Raw genomic sequence first — 21,786 nt, 5'->3', positions numbered from 1 at the left:
ACTCAAGCATGCAGTTCTGAGATCAGGACTGGAGTTAATTTCCTTTCAAATTACTTCTGAAGAGAGAAAACATTTATGGAACTTCTTTGGCAAACATTTTTAGGTTAGTTTGACACAAACATCTTTAAACATCTTGATTCAAAATCTTTCTTAAAGGTGAGTTAACACCATTAAAATACTATTTTTTCAGCACTGATTGAAATCAAGTTATCAAGGCTTGTTATCAACTGCATTTAAATATTTATCATTTAAAAACCTTAACAGATGCTAATGGTCTGTTAATGTAAAGTATGTTTAGCAACCTGACCATTACATTCCAAGTATATGATCAGTATTGATTCAGCTTTGTTGTAAAATAAGCAAGCTGGCAAGATACAAGGTAAATTTCAATCTGTTTACAAAGGCTAAGCGAATACTCCTGAAAAATTTTAGAGAGATGGTGTGTTACAGTATAGTTGCACAGTGCTTATGTCTACCGAATACACAAATCCAAACTTTATGGAGTAAGACCATCATGGATCTTAAAATCTCTGATAATGAGGCCTTGGTCACAGTTCCCAGCAAAGATCTAGCAGTCTGTCTCACTGAAGTAATTAATAAGGCCTAAATCTCAAGCCGTGTTCCTTCACCATTCCTCAGGCCTTTGTTTTGTGGTATCGTAAGCTCTTATTACTTCAGACTGGGAAACTATTCCATTTTCATCTTGAGAGAAAGCGTAGCCATCTGCAGATAGAAAACAATTAAGTTTTGATCACAGTTTCACTTATTCCTCAACATTTTACAGTTTTAAAGAAAGCAGCTTAAAAAGGTCAATAGATGTGAATAAGCATCTTTTCAATGATTGGTAGGTAGAAAAAACACACTATTTCTTACATAATTTTGCAACTGTAAGATAGCAGAAGACTCTGTGTAGTATCTTAGGAATGAACAGAATCCTGTCAGAAGGCAATGAACATGGTCTGCTCTGTTTGCATTCTGATACAAATATAGTCACACACACATAGTTAAACCTCACAAACACAATATCTGATACTTACACGTTCCATAAATGTCTTCCTTTTTTGAAAAAAGATTTAATTAAAACAACTTAAGGATGCAGAAAATTTGAAAATTTAACGACCAAATCTACATATAATTCAAAATAATTCATTAACTAATTCCTTTTTTAAAGCTAATGCTAACACGTGAAAAAACAGTTCTATCCAAAGTTTCAAAAATAAAATGTATAGACACAAATTGTATACATATATTCTAGACAAATGTATTCTAGAAAGCCTTAAAGCCCCTGTGACAAATAGTAGGATACTGCATCTTTATTGTAAACAAATGCAGTGAAACGTAGAAATTTATTTCTATAATGTGAATGTGTATCAGTTTTTTGTTATATCTCTGAACACTTACGAAGCAAGTTTTGCTGCAGAGAGTCAGAGCGATACAAGTTCACATGGTTCTTCTTAAAAACATTCTTCAGTAGTTGGGCTCTTTCAGTTAAACTAGAACAAAAGCGGACATTTGTGAAAAAATATTAACTCGCTCATTGCAGTATTCTTTTATCTTACTCTGTTAAACAAGAGTTAGTTATTAAATGAAAAGTGTCCATTTTTTAATTTTTTATTGTGCCTGAAATAATTATTAAATAGATGATTAAAAGCATGTGAAAGGGCAGATTTATGAGGTTGACGTCTCAGGTATTGTTTTTATTTGTTTGTACTTGCCACAGTACAGTCAAAACACCTGTTTGTCAGTGCACACCACTGCTTCAATGCAAAGAAATGCATAATACTGTAAATATTTAAGTCTGACTCCTTTAGAAACAAGTAAAAGGAAGGTATTGGCTTCCTTTAAGGAGCATGGCCTGATGAGGGTGAAGCAGAATTATAGCCTCCTTTCCCTTCCCTTTAAAAAGGAGCGCTTTTTGCCTTTGCTGACGCAGTACCCAAAGGGGATGGGAAAAGAAGATAGAGGGAAAGTCACACACATGGCCATCGGCTGCGTGTACTGAAATATGTTCCTTCCTGGCAAGGGGTCCTAGCAAGGGGTATTTCACAGGCAACTCTAGAAGGCATTTTTCTCCAGATTATACCCAAATAAGGAACTACTATCACTGCTAGAGGTGGGCCATTCAGCCTGTATCCTTTCCAGAGCAGTGCTGACTGAAAGCACTGTTCCGTTATGTGTTTATTATGCCCTAATGTGATCCAGATGACTCTCCATTTCAGCCCAACTAGAAAAGAGGAGGAATATTAAACAGTTTTTAAACTAACTGTGGCTCAAACAACAGTGGAATGCTGCAAATTAAGTAGCGAATGTGTCAAGTTTCCTCACAGTGCATCTTTCTTACAGTTACAGTTCTCACAAATAGGATACTACTTTACTAAATAATTAATAGCTGAAATAGCCTTAGCTCAGAATGTTTTCAAAATGTAATTGACGATTTTGATAATGTATTAAAAACGTGCAAGGAACTATATTAAAATTAATTTATTGATCCAAATTTAATATTCATTATGAATTAGAGCTTGTATTTCAGAAAAACACTAACCTGTCATTTAAACATTTCCAACAGTGGAAAAACAGACCCCTCCTTGGTGAACTAGTCTAAAAATTAATTAATTCTTTTAAAAAATGTATCTTACTTTAATTTTGAGTATATAGTGATTTGGTTTCATTATAGTTTTGCTGGGTTATCAAAGTCATTTCTTGTGTAAGTACTTAGTATTTATGAAAGATCTCACATACATACTTAGTGAGGTTTGACCAGTCAAATTACTTTTTAATTTTCTCGTTGATTAGCTACACAGGCTACCTTCCCAGGCTACCTACCAAACTTCAACTGGTGGAAGGAATGGAACTAGACTGCTTCCCCTACTAGATAAGTATTCAAACCATTAAATTAGAACTGCTCATTCTTTCTTCAGTGAGTACTTAATTTTTCTACACAAAGTTGAATTATTAACTTAAACTGGAAATACTGTCTCCCCTTTCTGCTCCCCTCCAGTTTATCATCTGGTGATTAAAGCATATACCAGCAGGTAAGAGCTCGCCTCTTAAGTTAGAAGAGGGCAATAAAGCTAGCCTTCTCACATCCATAAAGGAATGCTAACTGCCAAACCTACAGGGTGAGGGGACAAGTGGGGAAAACCTGCTCCTGTGGCCATGTTTTGAATGAAGAGCTGGAATGAGACTTCCTTGTAAAAAGGAAGTAGGTACCAATTCCAGGAAAGGGTTCAGTGTCATAAAACCGAAGCTGAGATTGGAGCCAAAATCTGAAGAATAGAGAGATCGGAGTACTGGTATACACCTTGCTCTCAATGTTTTTATTAGCTAGCTTGTTATTTTCTTGGGTTTGAATATTTTTTTCCCTCCTAACTTTTCATCTAGGCTGCATAAGAGTAAGTTTTTAGTTCAGAGCTAAAAACTTTTCAAGTGACAAGATGACTAAAAAGTTACAGGCTGCAATGCTGTGCACATAGGATCTTTTTGTAGTTTAAACAATATAAGCACACCATGGGAGTAAATAAATACCTTCAGGTAAGGTGGGAGAACAAAGAGGTGAAAGACCATGTGACTATTGACAAAGACATTGGCTGTATCTCACCCTCAGCACACCTGAGAAACCTTTCTTACTATAAGTTGTGTTGAAATCAGTAAATATCTATGAAATTTTTGGTTTTGACAGGTGTTGTGTTCTAATACAAAACAATTTTAACAAAAGATAGCAGGCCTGTTCTAGCTTTTTTGGTACCATGATAATCCTTTGTTTGTGTTCCAGAATAAAATATTCAGATTCTTTAAATGCTAAGCACTGAAAACATGGTCTTAAGTTTTACATGAATGTGCAGTATGCACCTTTGCTATTTTCTATATTATAAAATATCCACTGTGCATAGATTTGACAGCTGGTACAGAAAATACAAATAAAGTAAGAAATACATCTGGGAAAAGAAAAGTGCTTTCAGTTTAAAGGTAGGGATGTTGTTCATGTTATGGTTAGTATATGTAATGTTCAACCCAGTAAAAATATTTTTGCAGTAAATATTAATGTTGTTGTTGCTGAAGTATTATATACCAAGTATCAGAAAAGCCTTTTGGAAAAATAGCTTATATACAAATAGTATCCTTTAGCCTAATCATTTCAATTTTAAATACAAATGGCTTTCTAGCATTTCAATTACAATGGCTCTAATGATAAAAATCAAATTTTCCGTGGCACAAATTCGTTAATCTACTGAAACTGCTCTATTCTTTATGCTCTCAACGCATCCTCAAGTCAGTAGTATTCCAACATGAAAGTTTACTTTCAGTTAGAAAAGTGACCGAGTAAAACTTGCACCTTCTTGCTCAAGATATACTTGTCAGTTAAGTAAGAATATATGTGACAAAAACAGTTTTGCTGTGTTGTCTACATAAGGACAGAATAAATTACTTGTTGACAGTTTTGGGAAAAAATTCTGTTTACACATCTATTTTTGAGACGGCAAGATATAATAGGAAAGCTCTTCCTGAGTCTTCACTGGGAACAGTTAAAATATCTTTTCAAGTCAGCACTGGAAAAATATGAGGGATGACAGCTCTTAAGACTATGTCAGTATGTCCTGCTTTTAAAACATATCCTAAGATATATAACAAAGATCCTTGAAGAACAATATTTTAAATTATTCCAATCTAAATGACAATTTTATTTGAATTTTAAGAAAACAGCTGAAAGTGCAAACCTAAAATGTAAATAGAAAATTCCTATCCTAACACTGTTTTATAGGAAAACACTGAAGTGTAAATCTTCATAATCTTAATTATATTTATATGCATGTAATGTCAGGTCAACACAATTCTAACAATCTGCAACAAACATATGCTAGCTAAAAAAATAACATTAATATACTTTTTAAAAGTCAAAATTCAAATACCATCTGATTATAGCATCTAACCAATGGAAAAATCTTGACTTGTTATTTGTGAAAGCTAAGCCTCTTACTTTGTGTTGTATTAATTTGAAGATGGGGATGAGCAGCAGGAAAAAGTTTGAGTTATCTTTCTCACTATTTTACTCTTAATCAGTGCTTTACATTCTCTAAGAGCCTGCATTTTAGATTATTTTGTCATTTTATAAGAACAGATCCCTTTTCTGTTACAGTGTAGGAAGGTACTTCCAGACATATGCACACTAGAAGAATATTCATTGACTTTGAAGAACATAAAAGAAATTTGTCAAAAAACCCCATTGGTCTTATGTGAAAAGCACTACAACTCATGAGGAAAAAAATCCCATGTGATGGCATATCTAAAGCAGAGATGCTGAGAACATTCCTTTGTATTTTCATCACTTACTCTGCAGTGTTAACAGGCTTCTACAACTTAGGAGACTCAAATATGGTTTACAGTAAAATGAAAACCAAAAATGGTTTTCAGTAAAATTTCTGAAGATGTAAAGCCAGTTCATCAGACCAGAGACTTCTCAGGTCCCATTTTCTTAACAAAGAATACTTTCTCCATAAAGGGTGAAATTTTGGCTCTATTACCTGAATTAAGATACTATATGCAAATATATACATGTATGTACGTATGTAAAAAAAAAATCACTCAGGACATAAATCCCTGATCCTTAGAGATATTAAGATGTCTAATATTCATTGATTTATACGTGAGGCAGCTGCTTATATACTTTAAAGAATAGAGTTCTCAAAATTACTTTGTGGAGAAGGAATGGATCTAAGAAAGATATTCTTGCAGCTAGCAAAACAGTCTTTATAAAGCCCTCTGGACTACTTAATTGTGCGATAAAAATATGATTATAAAACTAGAGAGGTACTCTAAACCTATTCAAAAACTGTTAGCAGCTGAAGGCTAAAATACAGAAGTAATATAAAGGCTCCAAGATTAAATCAATTAAATGCTTTTGAAAAGACAGATTTTCTTGGAAGACTGAATTACTAACCATATAGTTGAGGAAAGAACAAGACTCTCCTTTAAAGAAGACACATACACAATGCCTAGTACTTGGAAGCATCAAGTTTCTCTGACTTAAAAAAATAAGGAAGATGAAGGAAGAGCACACTGTCTAGACAACTGAACTAAAAGTAGCTAAATCTGGGATGACAAGAAAATTCTTCGGAATGCAACACAAAGTGATACCTTACTGTCCTCTATATCCACCACAAGAAGTTCCCCTTTCAGCACTTTCTAGTACTAATGCCCCTTTTTTTTTTTCTGTAATTCATCCTTCTACAATTTTTGAATCATATTTTATTTCTCCAAGGCTCCTGAATTGAAGATTACGTAAAAATAAACATCCTAATATATTAGCCGTATGCATATTCACATTGTCAGTCAGGTAAACCTTTAGCTTTAGCACTGATTGTTGGAAGACTTCTCTCTCACCTTTCTTTTTTGCCATCATGCTTCCTACACGAACTTGTGAATAAAGGAGAAAGCATAACTCATATTTAATCCCTAAAGTCCAAACTTTTTCCAGAATGAATTCTGAAGGCGGAGGGGAGACAGTCAATGAGTGTCCTTCCTGAAAGATTTGCACACCCAGTAAGTCCACTTTAGTCTTCTTTGTCTATATATGCCTTGATACTTTGAGAGGCCCCTAAGCAGTACCTTTCCTGAACCTGTACCAGTTATCTGGGTAAGGATCTCAGGATCTTAGAAAACTGACTTGAAATTTTGCCTAGACCATGCCGCACTGTATCCGAAGGCCTTCATGATGGCACAGTCATTGGCAAGAGAGATCTGAAGCAAGTGAATTTTTTCTTGGCAATGCCACTGAAGTTACCTGAGCTCTTATACAGTACACAATTATGAATGTTGGCTTCATCCTGGCAATTTCATAGCAGGTCATCACATAATCTACTATCCAGTGTCACAACGCTGGATTGAAATAACTAGGCTTCTCTTTCTTAGAAAGGAAAAGGAAAGGGACTAACCGTTAAGGTTCTGCCCTATGAACACTGAAAACAAAATATGTTTTTGATATCCAGGGTATGAAGGAGCCTCAGCTCTGGAAGTGAGGGCTTGGAAAAGAACAAATGATTCTTTTTTCAAATTAAATTCACAAATTACTTCAGATAAAAACTTATGATTCCTGAAAGAGAAGACAGCCACAGTGACCTCAATCTCCAACTCCTGAAGCAAAGGTGATAGTTAACAGAAAAGCTATTTTGATCAAAAGATGAATCAAAGAATGTAAGGCTATGATTTCAAAGGCCTCATTCATGAAGGGATATGAGCATTAGATTAAGTCTACTGTGGTTCAAGTGTCTAAAAGAAGAAAAAAGATCAATGACTTCTTGAGAAACCTTGAAGTGATTGGGTGAGAAAAACAGTTTTTAATGCTACTATGTACAACTTTATGGAACAAGAGATGCAAAATGTATTGAAGGGAGAGAGGCTTTCAGGGAAGATAGGCACTTGGCCTGAGTGAGCTTTGCAGTGAGAGGGGCATCCATAACAATCAATTTAGATCACTGTTAAAGGTAAAAGAACTCACTCTTGCAAGTATTCATTGGGTCCTGAAGTGGTGAATAGAAAGTATGCTTGACACAGGACACAGGAATCCCACAACTGTGGGATTTTGCAGTACTTTAGTACAAAGCCACTGCTACAAAGACAGTATATGGAGCCTGGTGGGAGACATAGCATAGGTACGTGCACCTACGCAGCCTACCACACTAGACTAGGTGTTCCACTGATGGCTGTTCCACTAGGTGTTCCACAGGATGAGCTTCCAGGCCATGCAGTATCTCTGTTGGTATTTGTCTGTGGTACCAGGGAAGATGAACTCCACTAGAGATAAAAAAGTTCATGTAAAAGAACATCTAGCAAGGAAATGGAAAAGTGGCAAACAATGACATGAGCTGGATACACCAGAAATGGTGGTCATCACCTTGGTATCCCAAGTAATTTGATTTCAATCTGGTAGGACCTAGCAAGTTGATTCCCATAGAACTGGAGGAGGAATACAGTAAGATTAAATGAGAAAGGGAACTTAAGTATCTTTATGAACAGTCAAAGGTGCTGCCTGATGTTGGACCTACAATAAAAACATGGCTGCTGGTGTTTTTGCTGGTTTCCTTCCATGTATGCCTTGATAGGAAAAAATACTTCTTGGCTAAGCAGTTCCCTTCCCTCCCCCTTTGCCTGGAAGATACTAAAATATCAGTAGTCTAAAAAGATTTAAAAAAAAAAAAGAAAAATCAAGCATCAATAGTTTTTTTTTTTTTAATTTCACAAAAATCATGAAGACTACGAAAGAAAGCTCTAAATGCCAAATGGCACTAAAGAATTGCAAGTAGGGAGTGTGCTCTCTCCTCTTATACTCACATTCAGCAAGCACTTCCTATGAGTTCAGCTAGGGCTAAAAAGACTGAATTGTTTTATGAATGCATTCTACACTAAGTTTACAATATAAAAATGTTCAGTTCTCAAATTTACCTTCTCCCTTCTCAAATTACCTGCCTGACACATGAGGGAGCATGTAGCAAGAGAATTTTTGTGGAGTGTTAAGTTGAATTTATTTCTTATCTGATATAGATTTGTCAAATCTGATTCTCTTTATTTAGTCATGAAGGCAGAGATGCACCCTCTGGACTGGCAATGGATAGCAAAGTCAGCTTGTCCTATTTAATTTCAGCAAATCCTGGAGAGCGATTCCTGTTTTCCTCTATGCTACCAAGCAATTTTTTTTTTTTTTTTACTTTTTTATTAAATAGTTGTGCTTAGGCTCAAGTTGTAACTATAATTGTGAATGATCTAGGTTTAAACTCACTTTGTCTTAACTGTTAACACAGTTAAACTGACAGAACTGAAATTCTACCACAGCTTTTTTCAATACATAATAACTAGAAACATAAGCATCAGCTAGAAGGAAACACACCGGTTAAAAGCTTTGATAAAAACTACCTACAGCTAAGCATATGAAGAACCACACAGGCTGAGTGTAGCTGAAACCTCTTTATAGACACCTCCAGAGAATGTTTTTTGTTTGTATGTTTTTGGAAAATAACCTTTTGCCTTTGACACATGTATGAAGCTGAAAACATTTAGCATTATTATTATTTAAAGACAATGGTCTACAGATTTTTATAGTACCTCTTGCCATGCACAACTGCTCCAGGATCCTCAGACTTTGCTTCCAATTCCTGTACTTCATCTACCAGTGTCTTAAAAGTAGCTCTTTTCACTCTGTAAAAAATACAAAATACTGGCAGATTTACTCTCTTGAAACCCGAAGATCATTGTTTAAAAACTCGTAAATAAAATTTCGGTTTACAAATCCATTTTCCCAGATGACTTAAAATGTATTATTTAGACTTGCTTTATAATATTTCTTCTTTTAAAGTTTAATTTTATCAGCTGTTCTTGCAAATTATAAACAACATGTATTTTATTTATAAAAAGACATTACAGTTATTAAAACACTTAAAATAGTATTAAGGTTTGCAACAAGATTTGTAAACTACAAACAAGGTGAAAAATAATTTTATATATCCAGCAGATGTGAATTCCATTTGTGTTTTTTTATATTAGTAATTAGAACAAATGTTTAAAAATCAGTACCTTCCCCCATAAACGTCAGCATTTCTGTACTCACACTTTGTATACTACATCAAAAAGCAATGCTGTCATAGGAATACATAGAAGTCCCATCCAAAACACTCCAGAGCTGAACATCATAGCTGCCTGGATGGAAAAAAGCACAAAATATGATGAAGTTATGAAGAGAACTAGAGAAAAGTTAGAAATACCAATGGCTGCTTGGTTGAGAGCATCAAAATAAAACTTAACTGAAGCCTTCTAGACTCTCTAACGTAAACCAAGAATTTAACTCCTCTCTAAAATCCCCTTACTCACTACAGAAATCCAGCATTTAGTGAGCACTATGACACATTAAAAGACTAGCAGAAAGATCACACTGCTTAGGCTCTTTGAGAGAGGGAGAACCTACACCTCCACAAAACCAGCTCTACGCCACTATGCTGATTGTAGAGAATTCAATTAAAACCAGATTTATTTATTGAAAATCCATTAACAATCCCCCCATCTTTGCCAATACTTTATATACGTTATAAGCACAAACTCTTTTTTTGCAGTCAATCCTAACAGTAAATAATCGTTACTGGCATTTGATATTGATATTGGATACTGTTCAATTATTCTGCAGTACAACTCAGATCAAAGCAGATATATCTCCAATAGAGCTCACTATACCACAGTTCCCACACTGCAACAGAGCCCTGTTCAACAAATTGTTTAAAAATGAGAACTAAGAAAACAACTAATTACATAAATACCAAGTAGCTTAGGAAGTATGCAATGTATCATTAAATGAAGATCTACAACATTATTACTGCATGGTAAAATATTTGCAAAACATGTTATTGCTTTTACTTGTGGGTTTTATGGTTTTATTCTTTTTTTTTGAAACACTACACTAATACATAAGAATTTCTTCTGTTCACAACTTGGTTTGTACACCTGCTAAAAACTAAAGCCAAAAAAAGCCATCATAATAATAAGGACACTGAAGAAAATGCTTTAATCTACCCTTGTACTTCATGCCCAAATATCTATATCATAATACTATGGCTGCAAGGAATATGATATATACTTAATCGAGCATACTACTGAAAGATTCGTTTGCAGTCAGTATTAAAAATGCCTTTGTAATGTAGTTAGATTGCATACAGATTAAAAGTAACATTGGTGCACAATGATACCCTTTCAAACCTTTTGCTTCATTTCTTGGAGACTAATTCCATTTACAGGTTAAACCTCAGCACCTAACTGAAATAAACAAGCTGAAATTTTACTGATCGTAATTAGCTGACAAATGCAGATAATTTGCAGTAGCTCAAGTCTAATTTTTGAACACATATACATGAAAGTTTGTTTTAGAATTATACCTGGTATACTGTTACTTGGGTAAAAACAAAAAAGGAAAAAAATCTCATTCTAATATAGAAAAAAAAGTCTTGTTTACCTTGTTTTTGTATCCAATCAGTTGGATCAGTTACACAGATTCTTTGGAAAGCATTAGAATATATTTGAAATGAAAACCTGGTAAACTTGCCACAACTTATGGTAAGGGACATAGATATTGTCCTGAGATTTTAGTAACTATTTCTGCCAAAAGCTGTCAGCAAAGGTAACAGGTTCAAAATAAAACAATTCACATCTTCAACAGGAAGAAAAAAAAAGAAGAAGCATTTCTATCAGGAAGTGGAGAAAATGTATTTGCATTGTCACTTTATAAGCAAAACATGACTTTTGACATATTTGATGACATACTCAGTTCTTAAAAAAACAGCTAATAGGAAATGTCCATCACAACTACATTTTGTAAGCGCTTTTATAATTAAGTAACAATTAGAGAGACTAACGGTTTCCTAAACAACAACAAAAAAGCATAGAAAAATGCAACTTGAAGTAAGTATCACCCTTTCTTCCTATTATTAGTAACATTTTTTAGTTTATGAGAACATGGCGAAGAGCTGTCCTTGCATTAGCTACCCTGTATGAAATGTTTGCTGGTGAAACAGCAAAAGTGATAATGCAGGTCTTAGGATGTTAATTCTGACCATTGTAATGCTAACTATGAATGAAGGAACAACTGGCGCCTACTATTCAGCCCATCCAGCCTTTGGCTTTACAAATGAACGACATGAATTGAGAAAAAAAAAAAAAGTTTTTCTGCGTCATATTTGAAAGCCTGTCAGATTTTTTTTTTCTTTTACAGAGTTAATCCAAACCTAAAAGACTTAGAGCCGACATTCGCATTAAAGACAGAGGGCCTCTTTGTATTTTTTGGACGAAGAGGGGAAAAATAAAATCCCACAGAGGTATTTCCTTCCTTTCTGTACAAGAAAGCTCCCCCCTCACTCTGTAGAAAACATTTTTGTCTCTAACTTTTCACATCTCTCTACACATAGGCAGGTCATCTGGGAAATGGCAAACCAATCCTTTTCAGACAATGGCACTAACAGGAGCAGCCTGTTCTGGGGACGGACTCTGGCTGCCTCTGTTCGTGGTTTACAAATTGTTCCTAATGTGAGAGATTTGTGGTCTATGCCAAGTTTTTCCCCTTTAGGCCTTGTGAAACCAAATGGAATCTGCCACAAAAGTGGCTCCCAGGGGAATTCAGAAATAATCCAAAATGAGAGTTGGAAAGCCTAGTTTATTGTAGGACTAACAAATCCTGCAGGAAGGATAAATAATTTGTTGTCTCTATAGCTCATGCTCTATTTTAGGACTTTCTACAAAGAATTAACACTGCTCATAAGTGCAACATATAGATTTTATATTGGTGCTTAACTTTTTTAAAAAGAAAAAAATGCTGAAAATTAATCTCTTTCCTAGTTTAGTAGTAGACTAGAAATCCTGGCAGCAAAACATTTTTAATGCACTGCTGAAAATGTACTATTAGGAAATTGCATGCCAAAATGAAGAGTGAGAATATTCCCTTTCTCTTTACTATGACATGTTCTGCAGAAACAGCTAGCACAGATTTGAAAAAGGATAGCTGTCTAAAAGCAGAGAGAGAAAGATGAAAAGAGCCGTAAAATTCTTGCTGCAGAAAAGCTTATGAAAGCCCCTTTCTGTTTATTTCAGGTATCACCAGGTACAAATCCTCACCCTTTTAAATTATGGAACTATCAAAATAACACCTCCTTAATGCTACTAAGAAAAACCAGCAATGGTTTCTCTTCTTACCATCCTACAGAGAAAGCTTCATTAATTTTAGTTATCTGTATGTGTTTGTCTTCATACATGACAAAAAACCTCTTACTGATGCAATATTAAAACAGATTTGCATTTAACTCCCAATGCAGTGAAGTTCCTACAAGTGAGTTCTAGTAATGTCTCCAGTCTTTCTTTGCTATTTAAAGCTTAGAAAACCATCTCATAGGTCCTATTAACTCGGAATTAAGTTGGAACTCTGCTTACTGAGAATATTAGAGGGGATCCCCCCATTTTCTGATAATACACTCAGAACAAAACAAAGTCTTACTGATATACAACAGAACACAGAGATACTTAAACATAGCAAGTACCAGACAGTTGGGAAGCAGATAACTGTGGACATCTGCAGGCAGAATCTAGAAGTTCTTACTCGAATAAATCTCCTGTGAAATGAAGAATCTCAGTAAGGGTAGACTGAGGAACATGCCTTCAGTTTTTCCCAGCTCCTCTCAACTTCTTCAGCTAAGGATAGCACCAGTCCATTGTAAGACCACTGACTTCCCTGACTGCAGGTGGGATATGAAGGGTGGAATGCATCCCACAGAGAAATAAATTATGAGGCTATATATACATATATATATAAAATCTCACAGATACATACTATAAATCCTAAAGACAGCTTCAAGACAGTATCTCTGTGGTGACACTGGGAGTTTATAAACATTAACAAAGCCAGACAGAGCAATATAGAGAAAACAAGGATGAAGGTCTCTCCTCTCTTACAGGAGTGTCCTTAGTTCAGTTCCTTGTTTCAATGAGTACTTTAATATTCTAAGTATCCACTGGAACATGCATCTTGCCTTTTTCCCAGGTAGAGCAGAACCCAGCACACTGTCTCTTCTGATCGAAAAAAATATTTAATTATTCCATACAAAGTGGAATAGTAGAAGGCTTATGGTTCTTTATTCAGTGACTCTTTCAGCAGAAAGCATTACTCTGAAAGCTCCAAAGGACACAGAAATTTAAATTTGGCTCTTAGGTAACATTGATTTTGGGTGAGTGTTCTAGTCATTTAACTATCAGATAAGTGGGTATTTTGGAGAAAAAAAAAAAAGCTGATACAAAGGTCTAACTGGAGAAGGAAGTTTGTGAATCATCAGATTAGCACTTATCTCTAACCAGAATAAAGCACTTGAGCCCAAAAAGGGATGAAACACCTGTTTCTTATAGCATGTTCTTGTGACTAGCTTAGGGGTGTATTTGTTCAATTTTCATTTTGTGAATTAAGTTCATAGGCACTTAATTCTCTCCATGCATTTAATGACAGTTTAGGGCACCTCACTATGTATTTCACCTTTGAAAAAATAACACAGTGACAAATTATAGTGCCAGGAATGGCTTATATCAGTTGCTATTTCAGTAGACCTTAGATAGAAATAATAATGGAAGTGCTTTCAAAAATAAAAAACAAGAAAAGAGTAAAGTTGGAGACCTCACAAGAAGTATTTAATAATTCTTGAAAACTTCCCCCAAGAAGTCTGAGAGGACAGATGACTTACCAAAAAAAAAAAAAAAAAAAGTTTCCCCAAGAATTGAAAGGAATAAGCAAGTTCTGTTAAGCCAAGGTCTGGCTAACAAGGATGTGCTACAGCACAGATTGACAGACCTGAAAAAAAATCACCTTAAAAAAAAACCTAAAGAGGATCAGATATCTGGATGCAAAATTAAACCAGCCAGAATGTGTTGGCAAGGTCCGATTTTTTTTTCTTTTCACATTACTTTTAATTGTGCTTGTAATCTTGTTATGAAAGGAAGGCTCACCTATTCTCTTTTAAGTAAAGCAAACACCTATTGCCTTGGAAGGAAAAATTCTAGGGGGGCCTATCTGAGTTGATTCAAAGACATAGCAAATAATGCCTTCGGAGGAGGGAGAGGTAAAGCCAGGATGAGTTTTGATGGTTCTACTGAATTTATTATACAGACAGAGACTACGTGAACTATATTAAGTGTAGTAGGAAGAAGCAAAGGAAGCACTTAGTAGCATATTTCAGCTCATTCAGATCTTTTCCAGTGAAACTATCACAACTGTAACATGAATTTTGGGCTCTCAGGTGAGGACAGATGACTAAAATGGAGATGTGTTATGGGATGGATTCCGATTTGCTTAAAATATCTTCAAGAAATCATTTGAGTTCTGTTATGCAGTAATAATGTTCTCACCTCAAAATACAAAACACATTTGATTTCCCTAAACAGGAAGTTCACAGAGGTATATGGAGCAGGAAAGATGCAGATTACTGATTACCGCTTTGTAAAGATTTATAGGTCTGTATAAGAAAAGCTGGGAAAAACTTGGATAAGGATCATTGGAGAAAACCTGGAAATGTGTTAAGAATGTGGGAAAAAGCTCAGAGGGAACTTATGCTGAGTATGGGCTGGGAAAGATCTTGAACTGTAAGTGAACATGCTGGCTCTTGTTTGACTCTCTCTGTGGTCAGGAAAACCAGATTTCATGCTTTCTTTGCAAATAAGCAATATCCTCTCACTGAAAATTTACTACACCAATTACCCCTCCCAAAATGAAGACCCAGAGTTTTGGCTAGCATTTGAATTCAAGCAGGTAATAAGCAGTGAAACAGGGAAAAAAGAAAAAGACAAAAATTACTCGCTAACTCAACATAACTACCCCAGATATCAGTCCTTAAAGCCCACTGTTTTCTGCAAGTATTATGATAAAGAACTGGGAATTGAACAATCTCAGTATTAAACCCTTTATGGTTATTTGTTTTCCACATGGGGCTCAAGACAATTTTTGGAAATACAGGTGTCAACTAAGTTATCTGAAAGGACTCCTTAAAAAGTATGGTACAGTACTTCTCTTGTTTCTTGAATTTGAAAAATTTAAAGAGAATTACTACTTTTCTAATTTTAAGGACATTACTTACAACACCCCTTGCTAATACCGAGTAAAAGTACCAGAACAATTTTCTTAAACGTGCAGTCATCTAATTTTACTTATTTTTCTGTAGTCTGCAAAAGTTACCATAGTAACACTCTATTAGTTTTTAAAAATGCAAGAGAGAAACATCCATTAGTGGCATATTTTACTAGCCTGAATACTGACTTGCTCTCTATCAGACTAAAACATCCTCTTCCCCCCTCCTCCCTCCCAATCAAATCAGACTTCAAACACCTCCCCAGAAAAGACCTGTTCATCGAAAGTTGAAGTATTTTGACAACTACATTATAAAAAATGGAAATTTTCAGCAGGGCAATTAAAAGGAGAATATCTAATTTTAACAAGTACAATTCCATATACTAGGTTATGGGGGATAATGCAGACAGAGGCAATACTTAAGAAACTAATATGGTTAGTACAGTATATACTAACATATCTTTCCTACATGGTGCAGCTAAATTGTCCAAAAAGGAGTTTTATTGTTTTTCACAAAGATTCTCTAAACCTCATTCAAAGGATCTGAAATTCTGTAAAACACCTGCTTGTTCCTTAATTTCAATTTCCTTCAGTAGTTTTATAGATCCCCTGAGCCAGACAGAGAAGAAACAGCTGGTGCTCTGGAGAACTTTACAGTGCACATCTACAGTACCACAATAAATAAAAAAGTTCTGCAGATACTGAACTTTTGCTTTTAATCTCAATGTCATACTTCTTATTCGAGTAAATTTTATATTTTTATGCTCATTTATTAATCAGATAGGTGTATAAAAAAAACACCAACAATCCTGAGTACACAACAATAACAAACCCTAAATTCTCAGTGTAAAAGAACACATAAGCAGTAATTTAGACAACTACAGAAAGGAATCAGCACTTGCTTATACAGCATAACACATTCCCTAAAGCATGCCTTGCCTCATAAATTATATTAGCACAAAATATACACAGGCTTTGTGCATTTTTTTTTTCCTCTCAAAGGTTTACAACTCAAATCACAACTCTATTTGTTCAAGAAAGAGATAACTATACCAGCTTAGAAATATATCCAATTTTATCATTCTAAAGAAAAAAGCAAAACAAAACAACCCCCCCCCCAAAAAAAAAAGCCCCTCTCCCCACCAATCTGCCTCTATTAAGTGGTATTGAAAAGAAAATTGATAGAATAGAACCATTAACCAAAAGGTTCTCGAAGCTTTGTAATCCACTGACACAGGAACAGCCAGCAGCTGTTCTGATTAGCTGATGCAAGTTACAGGATCTTTATTAGCCAACGGTTTATTGCAAGAAGACTAGATAAATAGAAAAATAGAGAATCCATAATTTAATCACAATATCATTATTTCTTCCAAGTGGATATAATGCATAATATGGCAAAACAGAGACAACAGGAAATTTCTCTTGGTAATGCATTGCATCATAGATTTAAAGTGCATTTGGCTTGGCATCACAGAACGTAGTTTGCTGTGTTATGGAAAGTCTCATAAAGAAAAAAAAAATCTGTCTAAAAGTAAATACCTCACCAATACAAAGAGATTTGGCCTTTTTTTTTTTTAGATATTTATGCAAACTGGATCTGCTACATGTGGTTTTATAATGAGAAAATAGCGTAGTTTTGTTTAACACCCCCCCCCCCGACATAAATGGCACTATTCCCTTTGCTAATATGATGCATAAAAGCAGACTATCGATATCAGTTATATCAAAGCAATAGAGAAAGAGAACCATGCAGTTGATTTACTGAGGTCTGCAATGAAAATGTTCTTTTACTAGTCTGTAGTGGCACTGTTCTACAAATCAAACAGCCTTCCATTCCCAGACCAGGTAAGTCACAGTACTGTGAAATTCAGAACTGAGTTTGGACAAAGGCGTCTTTTAGCATTTTTGGCCAATGAGTTGGTATGAGAAGAAATAAGCAGTGTCTAATTCTATGATCATTTATACTTCTGTCATTAGAATAAAGATGCTGGGGAAAAACAATTTTAGAAAATTATCTGTCTAAAATAATTAAAAAATAGCAGCTATTTATATAAATTCATGCAGACATTATTAAAAATAAGTTTCGAGAACTCGTTTCATGTAATGGGTCAAAACAGATATGCTGTGATACAGCCAACTTCTCCATACTGGTGTTAAATCTAACTAAGAAGCTCCTGTAAAGAGATATATTTTCTTTTTTATGCACCTACATTTACAAGCACAATTTCTTCAGATAAAATATCAAGCAAACAACCTGTAAAGCTGTTTGCGCAGATGCTTCCATGCTAGACAGCACTAACAAACAACAAATGCAGCAAAGGTTTACTACTGCAGCTAAATATTGTACTGTAATACAGATCACCTTACAGAGATTGTAAAGTTACTATGAAGTCACTGGAAACTTTTGGAACGTTTTCCAGATTTTTCTCTCATACACTGTGCATCAAATTTCCTCCAACAGAAATTCTCTGTTTTTCCTACTACTACTGAAATCCTCCTAGTAGAAAAGCTATTTTAACACTTTGCTGTAAGCAGATAAAACTTCAATCCCTTCTATTTCACAATCTGTGACTAAGACTAGGAAGAATATGGTCCCTTAAATGTTAGAATAAACTCAAGAAGAGAAATTTAAAATGAAAGAGCCTAAAATGCAAAACAAAATAAGAAAATAAAGTATGTAAAAAATATTTTTACTTTAATTAAGATGAAATACAGAAGAGTCATTTCAGATTATTAGAAGACTCCAAATATAAAATTGATCTGACTACGGTACTTGAACTAGCCAAGGATGCTATATAATTAACTACTCATTTATCATCCCCTTTTGTTATTCTTATAGCTGGTAAAATCTCCTTGTAATTCTACAGCTTATTAAAATAGGGCATTTTTTATGAACATATTCATAAAAAAGCAAACATAAAAACCAAATGCCCCCTCCAACATAATTTACCAGACGAGGCCACAGTCAAAACAGACAAAGAGCTATAGAAGTGTGAGCTTTTGATTTGTTTGATTAATTTCTGCCAAATGTAGTTGGATGGAGTTAGTCTTCACTCTGACTTGCACATTTGAAAAAATTAGACAAACAGCATTTGCGCTGGCAAGTAGAGATGTCCATATGGATCTTTTCCACAGTTAAATTTGTGAATCTTTTAGTTAAAATACATATTTGAAAGGCCTGGGCTTGCTTCAGTGCAGCCCAGTGACTTCCAGCCTGCCAGAGTCCACCCTGGCAGGGAGGAAATGCCCAGGAGAGCGTATGAGGTTCTTCCATTCCAGTCTGCACCACCGGATTAGTTGATTAGGACTGTCTTTGGCCACACAGAATATACTTCAAAAAGCTAGAAAACAGAGTTTTAAAAACAAGCACTTAAGTTCTATGAGAAGTTTAGGAGACTGTATTCAGATGTGACAAACAAAGCAACCCCCCTGTGACAGAACAATTTGCAAACTCTGCATGTCCACACACCTAAAGCTACTATATCTACACACACATGCATGCACAAACACACAAACTGTTACTAACAAAGCAATTAGCTCCATTTCAAGTACAGACACAGTTCTGTCACAAGAAATAAGATAAACATGGGTTTATAAGTCAAGCTACTTCATTGTTATGGTGAACCCAAACCCTAAGAATATTTATTTTTGTTGACAGAAACCTCGCATTCCAAACAGCAAATTTTTCAAGTTTGTAGGACTTTCGTTCAACAACAACTTTTGCTCACAATAACTTCAACAGAGACTGGACATGAAATAACTGACATTTTTCTTAGTACAAAGGTGGAGTAGCCACCTTTCTTTGATGTCATCCCATGCCAATCTCCTGTTGTTCCCACTGTGCTCATCACTATAAAGGTTCTTGTCTTCAGAGCAACCAAACAGACAACATTACAAAACTTGTAAAAAGAACAAATTTTAAAACATTCTAAAATATTTATTCTACAAGATACAGTGTATATAAAGAAAAATACTTAAGTATGATAGCTACAATTACTCTAATTTAGCATAATATACATAATTATTTTTGAATAATGGAAGCAACAAGGTAATGTATAAAATTAACACATATATGGGGATGAGAGGTTACAATAGAGGGGAAAAAGTTATAAAAGTTACAAATTCACCTTTTCATAGGTTTCCAAGTACTCAAGTTGATTCCTTGTGGCCTTGCATTATAATGTAGTAGTTATTTAAATGCCTATATACTACTTTTCCATAACAGCTTATGTGGGAGGTGAAATTTGTGGATCTGAATCACTTCCAAGTAAGGAAGGGAAGTGAACCTGATTTCCCACATCCAACATGAGTTTTTTAATTGCTGAATTATATAAAAGAAGGTGAGTGACAGGAACTCCCTCTCCTACTTGGTGTAAGGCCTGATTTAGTAGATATGCTTGGAGAACAATTACAAGAGCCTCTTTCTGAAATAAGCAGGTATTCCCAGTTTGTGGTTCCCAATGAGACTACACACCTAATGTCTCAGCTCAGGAGGCACTGGCCATGCCCAGAAGCAGGCGCTAGTGCATGAGAAGTCCATACTAAACTTCAGCTGTTTCTGGAACTGAGTGGTTTTGAGAATTGGTAATTGGGACTGAAGTCCCAATTAGATTAGGACAGGTAGCAACGGCATGTCTTTTGTGGATTCAGTCCTATTTGCAATAGACAGAGCATGTAGACACAAGCAGGATAATAAATAAAGGCCAAACAAATAATTACTGTCAAAAGGTTAAGGATATAGCACAAAAATGCATTCCAAGCAGCAAATTAATAGAAAAAGAAATGTGTACATTTGCTCATGTAATTTTAGGGCACTTCAAATGTTTGATTTATTTCATAGTTTCAAAAACTTAGAAAATTTGTAAAATTTTATATTCTGATGAAAAGACAGCCATAACTAATACACTACTTGTACTACTTCATTATGTAAGGTCTCCAGCCAAATAGGCAGTATTTTACTGAGATCAGAATTTGCTAAGACATCTCTTTAAAAAATTCCAACTTACCAAAGAACAGTCAAGCAGCTTACCTGCTAGTTCTCCTTCACTATACCATATAATCACAGCGTGTTAGTTGAACTCCATTTTCACTAGAGTAAAAATTCATTCTATTCTAAATAAACATGGCTACTATATTGGATGTATAGAGGAAGCAACTCTTACAAACTTCTGCTTAGTAGAAGTATCCAATAAAGATTAGGCCCATACTGAAAACTGAAACAATATTCTTTGCACAAAATTGGAGATTAATTAAAATATACTTTACCTCTCCTGACATATCAGGTGCCATAGGAATGACTGGCCACAAAGAAGAGTAGATTCCAAAAAACACTACCCAAAGTGCTATGCTGCCCCAGATAGCTATATGGCTGAACTGTTAAAAGAGAGAGAGAGAGAGAGAGAGAAAATAATCATCACAGATGTATTATGACATAGAAAAAGATCTTTGCTGCTTACTGTTTACTTTGAACGCTGATGTTTTGGATGAAATTTCCATGCCCAGTATTAACTCTGCTCCTTTGGCTTGCTGTTTGTTAAAGCAAGATGATACTTTCAGCAGCAGTAATAATTGCCAATGTGTTTTAAACCAATTTAAGTTCAATTACAACCAATTTACAGTCATTTGATTCTTCTAACTTAGAGATTATTTTAAGCTTTATACCAAAGCCATCCTTATCACTATTCAACATTATATTCTGTCTTTCCACTCAGTAACCATAATTTAGTTTGATACTGTGGCTGGCAAACTGTAAGGACATAACATAATAAATAGGAATAAAATAATACAATTATTCATCCATGATATTTTTATAGCACATTTGAGAATATGATAAAGATTTGCTTACCAAAGTCCAGTACGAGGTCTCTAATCCAGCCTTCAAACACACAGTTAGAATCACAAACTTAAAGAAAAAAAAGAAAAAAGGAAAAAAGAGAGAGAGAAAAATATCTTATTTAACACACAGTGTTGATTAGTTTGGTTAAACCTTCAGTAGAGCACAGAATGTAAAGGTTAATTATTTTCATACTTTGATTATGTTGTTTTTATTTACACAAATGAAATAGGAAAAAGGATAATCAATTTCTTCAACTTAAATAGGATTTTCTTAATAATATTCAACAAAGTACTGTGCAAGTCAATGCACCTAGCTGGGTACTAGTATCCAA

General features: G+C 34.8%; 1 protein-coding gene across 1 annotated transcript in view; it reads right to left on the bottom strand.

Moving 5' to 3' along the window:
- Positions 1–595: 595 nt before the first annotated feature.
- ATP8A1 (ATPase phospholipid transporting 8A1) overlaps positions 596–21,786 on the bottom strand; it is a 96,618-nt gene continuing 75,427 nt past the window's right edge. Inside the window, exons 25-30 of the mRNA XM_067297163.1 lie at positions 21,465–21,521; positions 20,885–20,992; positions 9,596–9,684; positions 9,094–9,186; positions 1,402–1,493; positions 596–723 (exon numbers count right to left, since the gene is read on the bottom strand). Of these exons, the coding sequence (XP_067153264.1) occupies positions 626–723; positions 1,402–1,493; positions 9,094–9,186; positions 9,596–9,684; positions 20,885–20,992; positions 21,465–21,521 (537 nt within the window). The 3' untranslated portion in view covers positions 596–625. The remainder of the gene's footprint in view (positions 724–1,401; positions 1,494–9,093; positions 9,187–9,595; positions 9,685–20,884; positions 20,993–21,464; positions 21,522–21,786) is intronic.

Source organism: Apteryx mantelli, chromosome 5 (assembly GCF_036417845.1).
Source record: "Apteryx mantelli isolate bAptMan1 chromosome 5, bAptMan1.hap1, whole genome shotgun sequence".
In the NCBI taxonomy this organism is placed as follows: Eukaryota; Metazoa; Chordata; class Aves; order Apterygiformes; family Apterygidae; genus Apteryx; species Apteryx mantelli.
This window is presented reverse-complemented; position numbering and strand designations above follow the sequence as displayed.